This window comes from Protomyctophum parallelum (assembly GCF_964188405.1).
Source record: "Protomyctophum parallelum genome assembly, chromosome: 17".
Lineage (NCBI taxonomy): Eukaryota > Metazoa > Chordata > Actinopteri > Myctophiformes > Myctophidae > Protomyctophum > Protomyctophum parallelum.
The window spans coordinates 38,967,871-38,979,981 of NC_139719.1; the positions used below are offsets into that span (position 1 = coordinate 38,967,871).

Genomic DNA, 12,111 nt, shown 5'->3' on the forward strand with positions numbered 1-12,111 from the left:
ACCTGAAATTTAGCAGGCATATACAGTAATATACGGAAATATACAGGTGTGATGGTACAATTCGGGAGTTTACAGGAGTTTGTTGGAAAGTTTAACGGGAGTTGCCATATACATACCCGTATTCCATGCTTTTTTTGCGCAGTGTCATACATACCGCATGTCGACGACGAGCGTGTCGGTGTTGACGATCTTGTTCCAGACCAGCTTGATGAGCTGCGGGCCGATGGTCTTCACCACCTCCACGTCGGCCATCATGTCGAAGCGCAGGTAGCCCACGTTGCCCGGCATCACCTCCACCTTGAACAGCGCGTCGATGATGTACCCCGCCTCCTCGGCCGACGGCATCTTGGGAACGATGTCCAGCGTCTCAAGCTCCACGTCGCAGTAGAAGATGTGGAGGCGGTGGTCGCCCGAGGTCTCCTGCAGGTCGGCTGTGAGCTGCGACGCCAGCGACTCGAAGTCGACCACCGAGCGGTACGCCCCGTCCGTCCACTTGCGCAGCAGCGTCTTGCTGACTCTGGCGGCCACGTCGGGGATGGCGTAGTGGGTTTCGAGGAGCGCCATGGCTCCTTCTATCAGCGCCATGACGCCCCGGTGGAAACGGATGACCTCGCGGACGTGCTCCACGGCCTCCTCGGCGAGCACGATGGCGTCAGGGACCACGCCGCCTCCCAGCCAGCATTCCGCGTTGTTGTCGATGAAGTTGATGAAAGGGACGGTGATGGCGATGTCCGTGCCCTCGATTTGGAACGACTTGGAGTGCATCAGGGTGCCGGAGGTGATCTCCCCGATGACCGTGCCGCGATGCAAGGACTGCATGAGGTAGGCGAACTCTTCTCCGACGCCCGCGGTGTAATAGCTGGTCAACACGTAGACGCCACGCTTGGACCCATAGACGGGTCCCGTGAGCCCAGGCAGGGTGTCGTATTCCCTCGTCGTGTTCTGAGTTCGGTCGTATATGGTGAAGAAATGCCGTTTCTGCGAGGCATCGTGGAGATAGGAAAGGATCAGCGCTAGGGAGGCGGATGACCCGGCGGTGTTATAGCGCAGGTCAATGAGAAGGTTTTCGGTGTCTTTCAGAGGCTCCCAGACCCTTTTAGCCATGAGCTGTCCTAGTTTGTCCACCATGGACGACTCTATAAACTCATCGAAGCGGAGATAACCGGTATTTCCTGGGAGGATCTGCACTTTGAACACTCTATCAACCAACGCCTCTAGTGACGCCGAATCATCTACAACCTTCCCAGGGTCCGAGTCCCCCGTGAGGGCGATGTCGTCGTCCGTGTGCTTGATGATCAGGCGAGGGTCTTCCGAGACCAGCTGGAGCTCCTGGTTGAGTTTGGTCGCCAGGTCCTCCTCGGAGATGATCGAGAAGAAGTCTGTGTACTCCAGGTGGTGAAGGAGAGCATGCACTCGGTCGGTGAAGGCGTAGAACCTCCTGATGATGTCCGAGATGTTCTGCACGGCCTTGGGGATGGCGCTCCTCATGGCCAGCAGGGCCTTCGCGCTGCCGACGGCCTCCTTGGCGAGGACAGTGACCGACGGCGCAACGCCGCTCACCTCCCAGCTCTGGCCCGTGATGGGGTTGATGGATCTCGCCACGGGAACCGTGATGTAGAACCCGGAGTCCCCGATCTTGATTTTCTGCACTCTCACTGACCCACCGGCCGACCGCTCGCCCACGACGATGGCCCTGTTCAGGTGCTTCAGCGTGTACGCCACGGCCTCGGCCGCGCCCACCGTGCGCTTGCTGGTCAAAATGATCACGTCCTTCGTCTTTCCATACCGCTCGCCCGATATGGAGGCCATGGTCCACAGCTCCCGGGTGGCGTTGGAGGGCCTGTCAAAGACGGTGTCGATGTGAACGAGGGGCTCGGGGTCCGAGAAGTAGGACACGATGAAGGGAACACCGGAGAGCTCTCCCGCCGTGCTGTACCTCAGGTCGAAGATCAGCGAGGACGTGCGGGCCACCTTGTTCCAGACGTTGTCCCTCAGCAGGGGGCCCAGCTTGGCCATGGTCTCCTCGCCGACGATGCGGTCGATCCTCAGGTAGCCCACGTTGCCCTCCAGGACGTCCAGCTTCACCGAGTTCCTCACCAGCCGTATCAGCTGCTCGGCGGGCAGCGAGGGCAGCGCCGGCGGCATCACGGCCACGAAGTTGGGCTCGTAGGACACGGTCAGCCGCGGGTCGTTCAGGGCGCCCTGCACGCCGACCGTGAGCACCGAAGCCAGCGTCTTCTTGTCGGAGATCTGGAGGATCTCGCCGCTGCTGATGGCCTGCTGGATGGCCTCCTGCATGCCCACCAGGTTCTCGGGGAGGCAGTAGTTGTCGAGCAGGATCTTGGCCATGTCGAGCACCAGCGCGGGCTGGAACGGTGGCGGGTTGCTGCCGGAGGAGGAGGACGAGCCGAGGCAGAGAAGAAGCGCCGGCAAAAGTGTCGTCGGCGAGAGCCAAAACCCCGCCATTTCTGAGACGCTACGCGGACACGGTCAAGAGGAGCTGACGTTGTCTCTTTCGTCCTCTCACTGAGTCTCTCTCTGTCTCCTGTTGGGCAGCTGCTGCTCTTCTACTGTGCAGAAAGCAATCGCAGCGTTTGTTTGGAGAGGAAAAGAAAATTCACTGTCACTGGGTGTGTTTTTTTTCCTTTTTTCTTCTTTTTTTTTTGGACCCACATCATCATCGACATAAGAGGCTTTTGTCCCCAATAAACCTTTAATCGCATTATATGTGGCGCATCAGCTGGCAGACAATAGCAGACCAAAAAAAGAAAAAGCAGATAATTTGGAAATGCAGCGAGAGGTCGAGCCGCACGTGTTGTACACATCTGGGTTTCTATTTGGTGCCATGGTTTGTTTGGTATTTGACACTGTTGTCGTTAGATCTCGGCATAGTACCCTCTTGTAAACAAGCGTAATGCTTTATTGGGTCGTCCACTCACAGTTAACAGTTTTTGTATTGAGTTGTGCTTCAATCAATCAATCAAAAATAGAACAATGTAGCACCACATGAACCAGAACATTTCATGTGATGATGTCACAACAGGCAAAACATTTGACACAAATAGGAAAACGTTTCTGTGAAAATAGCCGAGGGCACATTACACATGTATTTGATGTTCAAAAGTACACACACACACGCACGGACACACTCACGCACGCACACACACACACACACACACCCTCACACACACACACACACACACACACACACACACACACACACACACACACACACACACACAGAGCTGGCCAGGTGCGGAGGTTTTAAGGGGTCATGTCTGGGTCAGTCCAGGAACAGCATGATTACACAATCGTGGGAACGTTGCAAAGCCGTCTTAAAAAGGACGCGCACACACACACACACACGCACGCACACACGCACGCACGCACGCACGCACGCACGCACGCACGCACGCACGCACGCACGCACGCACGCACGCACGCACGCACACACACACACACACACACACACACACACACACACACACACACACACACACACACACACACACACACACACACACACACACACACACACACACACACACACACACACACACACACACACACACAGACATTTAGGTCAGAATTAGACACATTCACAATTTTCACATGGCAAAATCCTGCGTGTTCATTCTCGTTCAAGACCGCGACCTGCTACAGTACAGGGTCCATTTCCAACATTCCGGGTTAAACGAACACTCAGTCATGACTTGGACTGAATGTTGAGTCAAAGCCTCTCTCACTACATTGAAGACCTCAGTCACTACTGTACGTATAAAGGCCTTGCTTTGCAGTGTGTGTGTAGGTCAGAAGGAACATACAATATAGAATATAAAGTTTAGACTCATTTAGACCTGAGGCCGATTCTAAAAGAATGTCTTCTAAATCCTAAACAAAAAACCGGAAAAAAACCTATGTCCTATTATTTGTATTTGGCCGACCAGACCCCCAGCAGACCCCTGTTGTTTTCAAGAGCTAAAATAATACTTATAACACCAAAGGGGGTTTACGTATATAGGTTATCATTGTCTCCACCAGGCCGAAGGCATGGGGGGAGAGTATGTTTTGCACTCCGTCCGTGTGTGTGTCCTTCCTTCCTTCCTTCCTTCCGTCCGTCCGTCCATCTGTCCGTCCGTAATCTCTAATTACGGCACCTAATATCCGGCACCGTTGGCCCGATCCATGCCAAACTTTGCACACACACCCCCTGGATGCCAATGACGAACCTCTGCCCTAATATTCCTCAACGACCGGTTATTGAGCCACCATGAGGTCGACATAGGCAAAACACATTTCTGTAGATTACTCGTACACATTTTATCCATACATCTCACAATTCGGTATACACTATCTCCATAGTCATGTGATCAACACAGAGCGGCACCATTTCCCATCTTCCATCCTGATTGGCTAAGATTGGCCTCCAAAGCTCACACGATTGGTCTGTTTCGAAAAAATGCCACAAATCACAAACACAGTGTGCAAACTAGGCCACTAGGCCACTAGGCCGAGGATGACATGCCACAAATGTCCCCCCGAATCAGCCTCACGGTGGCGCTATAACAGGCCAATTCCTGTTTTTAGCTATAACAGCATCGATCTGTATACAACTTATGTATGCGCACTCCCTAGAGGCCATGGAAAAACATTGTCCCTGCATCCCTCCACATCTGCCCGTTATAGCGCCACCATGAGGCCGATTTCTGTAAAACACATTGCTTATGTTAGTCGCACAGATTTCATCCCAATCTCACGCAAATCGGTCCACATGATCTCTGTAGTCATGTGATCAAGACGAGTCTGTTGGATTTCTCAGATTCTACACTGATTGGCTTACACACTATCTCTATAGTCATGTGTTCAAGACGGATCTGTCCGATATATCATTTTCCATCCTCATTGGCTAACATTGGCCCGTTTTGAACAAAAAGCCTCAAATCATCCAATTGCCATCCAAGGCAAGAAGAAATGCCACCCTTTTCACATTGGCCTATTATAGCGCCACCAGGAGGCCACAACCTGACCTGCCCTGGTGGAGACCTGTGCCGATGGGCACTTTATCTAGTTAATAACTGGTGTGGTGGCATGCAGTGTGGTGGTTTTATAAGCCTTGACCTGGACTACGTTCATTAGTAACTTCCCTTTTCTGTCTTTCCTTCCTAATCCCCTCTCCCTTTCCAGCGTGATGCAAACAGTTAGCCTACTTCTCTGTATGACGGCGTATAAGTTAAGCAACAGCTGTCCCACGTGCAGCTGATCGCAACACACGCAGCATAAAACCAATAAGTTGGTCTGGGCCGCTAAGCCTTTTAACCCATTCTGTGCGGGAACCCCTTTTGGTGTTTTAAGTATTATGTTATACTTTAGCTATTGAAAAATAGCTGATCTACAAGCTCGTAGGTCTGCTATTTTAGAAACGTGGTGAAAATGTGCTGGAAATCTTTGAATATAAACAGTATATTATTTCAGAGTTTTTTTTAACTAAAATCTTTGCTTCTGGAAGGTCCCTGGAACAAATTCTTTTCAGATGGGGGTCGGTGGCCAATTACATATAATTTTGGCGTCTTTGACATGAAATATCGAGCAATATTGAGACTTTTTTTTTTAATTTCGACGTCAGGCCTAAACGGGTTAAATGAGAACAAGATTATAAATGGTAGGAATGTGGCGATTATTACGTTGAGTTTGAACCTAGTTTTCAGCCCCTGAAAACTAAGGCAGCGTTTTTAGCACCCTCTGGTGGACGGCGAGATGCACACATGCAGGCGGCACAGCAGGGATTTAAGTCCGTCTGCCCCCCCACCCCCCCCCCCCCCCCTCCTTCTGCTCTGTATAATCTCATCTCTTAACTTCTAATAACCTGAGTCTTACATCATGGGATCCTGTGTCTGATGATTCACTGCCAACCAATCGGGTTCAACCAACATCTTTCATCGTCTCTGCATTGTGTGCCAAACTGCATGGAAGATTTGGATCATCATATTATAGTGATTTAAACAAACATACAAAGTGTCCTTTAAACCAGTGGTCCTATAAAAAACCTTTTCTGGATCAGGGCCTATAACGTGAAAATCTTAATTCTTACATTTTCATCCCACGGTTTTGTAACCCATTTTTCACCCGGTGCCAATTTGCCCCTGCATGGGCGCTTCTCTCCCTCTGCCAGCCTGCAAGCCCCGGATTGAGCTCATGCTTCTCTCTTCCATCTCAGGTCCAGCGACACCGGCCTCCTTGAGGTCCCTAAAACAAAAAGAAACGCAAAACCTGGGACGACAGGGCCCTCTGGAACGTTCTCCCCAAACATATCCGAGATGCCCCCCTCACTTCAGTTCCTACCTTCAAATCTGCACTGAAAACCCACCTGTTCAGGATCACATTTCCCACGCTGATGTGTTTTTAAACTTGTCATATTGGTTTTACTCTTTTAATTGTTTTTTTCCAATGAAGTTGTCCTTTTTCTTAACGCTGTATAAAGCGTCTTTGAGTGTCATGAAAAGCGCTATATAAGTCTCAGATGTTATTATTATAATGCATGAGGAGTGAGCAGGCCGCTTCTTATCACCTGACAGGGACAGGGACGGGGACGGGGGTGTTCCCCGAAGGGACACGTTATTCCAACCCGTTCCTTTCCCCTCCATCAGGAGCCCCGGCTGGCCAGGGGAAAGGACACGTTATTCCAACCCGTTCCTTCCCCCTCCCATCAGGTACCCCGCCTGGCTGGGACAACGGAATGGCAGTTGTACATTATGTGCCAAAAGCGAACTGAGGAAAGACTTGTTTGCCCTCTTGCAAATCCAGTTGCCAGTCGTAGAGAAGGAGCCTACACAGACATCATAGGCCTTGCAAGTCAGTTCAGAGCAATTGACACTTCTCCCCACCCAGACGTTGAACTTCCAGATGCAGAATCCATGAAGCTAAATTGTGCATCCTGGCATACAACTTGTCCGCATCTTTACAGGGCAACAGCACTTGACAGTGCAAAAAAATGCATTCTGGAGGTGCTGTGGCATTGGGAAGAAGATCATGCCGGACTGGTGCACCTGTTAATCGTAATGAATGTATCTTTTGTGGTGAAGAAACATATGCAGCAGACCATTCATTTCAGAAGGTAGAACTCACCCAAGAGATAAACGACAAGGCAGTTGCGCTGGGAGAAGACCGTATCGTGGCACTCCATGACTATCCATATTCATAAAAAACACTTTAGGATCCTTCATGACATGCATGTTTAACTTTTTTGCTTACCTTCAAAATATCAATACCACAAGAGAGCAATCAGTGCAGCTCATGCTCTTCTGCAGTATGCTTAGTTTTATAACTAAAAAGCTACCAAGTCTGAACAATTAAGACACACCTGCTACTCTGCCCCCTATAGTGGCAGTACATAGTATACAGTAACTAATTAAATAAAATAAACAAATATAACACAGGAGTGGTGTATTATATTCCAATATCTAACTTTAGTTCCCCACATATGTACGACATTGTCTCATTTGTGTGAAATATTATATATTGTCCTATTATATGTATTTTGTTTTTATACAATTAGTCATTCATAATAACATAGGTATAGGCACCAACATCACCATTCTAGGTTCAACAGGATATAAGTTAGGCGTAATGTAGTAATTCAAGTGGCAGCCATCTTTATTTTGTTTCTATATCAGATTATTCAAAACATTAATATTTGAAATCCAGTTGATTCCTCACACAGGATTTACTTGATATAGCAAGAAAAACAAAGAAAAAACAGCAATATAAGAAAATAAAGACATTTTTCAAATAAACATAATTCCGATTTTGGCCATTTTGGAAATTTGGCAGAAATATATATTTCTTTAATTTGTAGACTTGCCACTCGAACTAAAATTGTTCTTTAGGTCATTCTCTACAAATTAGAAGTGAAAGTTAAACTTTTGTTGAGTTGTAAATGACGGTCTGTCTAGGGACCCCACTACTAGTTTTTAGCTCGTTTTTCCTGCTATTTTTGTGGATATACACCAATACTGGGTGGAAACAAATATTATATATGTAATAAGGTTTAAGTACCAACTGCTACTCCTGATTGTGAATCCATACATATCTCATATGTTCAGATTGGATAATTTAATCAAAAGTTACAACAGTACATATTTTGGTAGGGCTGATGGGGGTTGGCACCTGACTACGCCCCCTATAGGCCAATTATTTTATTTTGGTGATTGCCACTCGAACCAAAATGGTTCTATAGACCCTCACCTTCAAATTAGTACTGAAAGTGAAACTTTTACATGAGTTGTAAATGACAACTAAATTTAACATGGAGACGGAACCCCACTATCTTGAGCTGACCGGAGATTGACTCCAATGCATTCCCAGTCTCCGTTCGCCCACTCCTCACCCCTCATCTCATTATGCGAGGAGAGCAGGTCCCCGCCCCCCTCCACAGCTCTGAGAAACTGCCACGGCAGCCATTGCTTGCTGCCCTGTCAGTATGGAGAAGCTGCGTTGAGAAGAATAACACTTTGGGAATTAATTAACAGGCACTTTGATAAAATAATTACGGTATAGATGTGTCGGTGGGGTCCCAACAACATCCCGATTTTTATGTTTTATAAGTTTGGACGAAATTATGGACGGGATTTCTACAAATGCCTCACTGCCTTGTCACAACAACACACCAGTGTGGAGTCTGGACTGACTGACTGACTGTAACAACAACAGGTATTTAATGACCACAGAAAAGCAACAAAACGCCTCTAAAAGCATGTAATATTGCGTGTTTAAACTGCCAGATTGTTTTATTTGCTTATCTTTGACCAAGGGACTGATGCTAACAGAATTAGCGCTTTAGCATGGTCACAACAACATAGCCCCTCTCGGAAGCCCCTGGGTCAGCCCAATCCGAACCGAACCGGGCTGACCCGTAGGGTCCCTGTGCGGTGATGTGTTTTCGTATGGAAATGATGGAACGCGGACATAAATACCTTCGGTAACGTGGTTTCTGCGATGTTTGAGGGCTTCTGTTCGTTTGAGGGCTTCTGAATGTGTGAACTATAAGTAACTATAAATACCGCTGCGAATTCTCCTGTGCCGCGGAAGCCGTTAAGTATTTTTGTACTTTGTTTGACCGATTTGGAAGCTTTGATTCCTCTCTTCCTGCCTTGTTTATTGACATCCAATTGTACCACCTCCCGCTGCAGGGTTGGCTTGTGCCGCTGTGCCGCTGGCTACGTTCCTGCCTCTGATCTGCTCTGTCATAGCTATAGCGCCACTAGCTAGCCAGATAGGCGGTACAATGAGGTGTCAATAAACAAGGAAGGAAGAGAAGAATCAAAGCGACCAAATCGGTCAAACAAACTTAACGGCTTCCGCGGCACAGGAGAATCACTCAAACGAACAGAAGTCCTCAAACAGCGCAGAAAGGACGTATCCGACGGTATTTATGTTTATTTATGTTCGCGTACCAGGTGGCATGGTAGAGGTGGAATAGGATCCCATGGTAACTGGGTCTCAAAAATGTCAGAAACTTCAGTACCATTGGGTTCTGCTTGTGGGGCTAACAACAACACAGAGTAGACCTAGACCTAGAATGCCTGTGATCATTTAATTATACTTCGTAAATTGTCATGTATCATAGGCATAGATACGTCTCACTGAAATCCTGTTCGGGCTTAAAACCGGCGGCCTAAATGTGATAAATGCTCTGTTTGTACTCACCCATTAAATAATTCCAAAGACGTGGAGTGAAATATGGTGGTCCTCTAGTTATATATCCATGTGAAAGTTCTGTCACAAAACGTGTATTTAGTCAATTATCCCCACTAAACAGGACGTATTTGTAAAATCAGTTCATCGATTGTTCCGGCCCCCCTCGCCCGGAGAGAAAGATGTCCGTGTGCATCTCTTGAAAAAGTGGAGATAATTGACTAAATACGCGTTTTGTGCCAGAACTTTCACATGGATATAAAACTAGAGGACCATTTTTCTCTCCACGTCTTTGGAATTATTTAATGGTTGAGTACAAACGGAGCATTTATCACATTTAGGCCGCCGGTTTTAAGCCCGAACAGGATTTCAGTGAGACGTATCTATGCTTTTACTTTTTTGTAATTTCCCACTCCACACCCCCAGCTGCCGGACTATAGGTCTGCAGTTATTAAAGTCCTTCCTTATTCACTTGATTTCAGACCGGAGTCCAGACTGCAGGTGAAGACAAACTCTCCAGACTCATAAGAACTACAATACCCATGATGCATCACTCCCAGGTGAAGATGAACTCTCCAGACTCAGCCAGGGACATTTCTATTAAACAGGAAGTTGAAGACGTTTCTATTAAACAGGAAGCTGAAGAAGTTTCTATTAAACAGAAAGCTGAAGACATTTCTATTAAACAGAAAGCTGAAGACGTTTCTATTAAACAGGAAGCTGAAGACGTTTCTATTAAACAGGAAGCTGAAGACGTGTCTATTAAACAGGAAGCTGAAGACGTTTCTATTAAACAGGAAGTTGAAGACGTTTCTATTAAACAGGAAGCTGAAGACGTTTCTATTAAACAGGAAGCTGAAGACGTGTCTATTAAACAGGAAGCTGAAGACGTTTCTATTAAACAGGAAGTTGAAGACGTTTCTATTAAACAGGAAGCTGAAGACGTTTCTATTAAACAGAAAGCTGAAGACGTTTCTATTAAACAGGAAGCTGAAGACGTTTCCATTAAACAGGAAGCTGAAGACGTTTCGATTAAACAGGAAGCTGAAGACGTTTCGATTAAACAGGAAGCTGAAGACCAGCCACACCTCAGTAAGTTTCATGTGCTCTTCCTTTCTTTAATATGTTCTGTTCTACAGTTACAAGTTACTTGCTATAAATTGTAGTCAGTAACGTAATCCACAATTAAAATTAAATTTAAAAAGTAACGGGTTACTTTCAGTTATTTTTTGGATTAGTTTTAAGCAAACCTCTGAACCTATATGAAATTAAGAAAAAACTACAGACATTATTAAATCAGTGGTTCTCAACATTTCTACAACAAGTACCACCTCAGAAAATATTTGGCTCTCAAGTACCAACATTATGATTAATGTTAAAATGTAGTCCTATTCAGCTAGGCACAGGTTCGCACAAAAGGCAAATTAATTCCTAATCATTATAATAATAATTCCTAATCATTGTATAATAAATATACAAATATAAATAATATATGTATACAGCCAAAGGCATGCTGTACAAAATGGTAGGCCTATTGAGAAAAAAAGAAAGAATGGCACTTTAACAAACAAATATGTTATGCAACGAACACATATGTTATGCAGACACAGACAGACAGGCAGGCAGGCAGGCAAACAGACTGATGTTTTAGGCTCCCCAGGGGTAGGGCCCGACAAGCCTATCCCCCTAACCCCTTTTTGGATCGGACAGGACATGAGCTACGGACACTCAAGAAAAAAAAAAGAAAAGAAGAAAAAGAAAAGATGGAAACTATATGTGCTATCTATGAACTGTATGTCCTCCTTCCGAAAATAAACTGAACTGAACTGAAGCTCTATGGGCCCCTCCCTTCTCAAAATTTTTAACCTCTCGCTGCTCTCAGGTCATGTTCCCTCCTATTTTAAAATTGCCATTGTACAGCCGCTTAAAAAAAAAGCCTGGATTTGATCCTGCATTACATAGCAACTACCGCCCTATTTCTAAACTTCCTTTTATTTCTAAGATTTTAGAGACAATTGTTGCTAACCTTTTAACAGTTTTAAATACCCACAACATTTTAGATACATTTCAGTCAGGTTTCAGACAAAATCATCCTACTGAGACAGCTCTTCTTAGGGTATCAAATTATTTATTAATGTCTTCTGATGCTGGCCAATGCTCTATTCTAATACGACTAATACGATATGACTGCTGCCTTCGACACGATTGACCACAATGTTTTGATAGATTGGCTCAGGGAACAGGTGGGGGTTACTGGGACAGCCCTCGACTGGTTTGCCTCACATGGGTTGGGCCCACATGGGTCAGACTCTGTCCCACTTTCCTATGGGGTCCCCCAGGGCTCGGTCCTTGGACCGACATTATTTGCACTTTATATGTTACCATTAGGACAATGTATTAGTTATTTGCATGTCATACAAA

General features: G+C 46.3%; 2 protein-coding genes across 2 annotated transcripts in view; one reads left to right on the forward strand and one right to left on the reverse strand.

Annotated features, from left to right (window-relative positions):
- kctd2 (potassium channel tetramerization domain containing 2) overlaps nt 1–12,111 on the forward strand; it is a 182,675-nt gene that overhangs the window by 28,423 nt on the left and 142,141 nt on the right. The window lies entirely within an intron of this gene.
- Nucleotides 1–12,111, reverse strand: part of irbpl (interphotoreceptor retinoid-binding protein like) — a gene marked incomplete at both ends in the record, with an annotated part of 50,419 nt that overhangs the window by 15,007 nt on the left and 23,301 nt on the right. Inside the window, one exon of the mRNA XM_083787611.1 lies at nt 155–2,476. Coding sequence (XP_083643737.1) covers nt 155–2,476 — 2,322 coding nt within the window. The remainder of the gene's footprint in view (nt 1–154; nt 2,477–12,111) is intronic.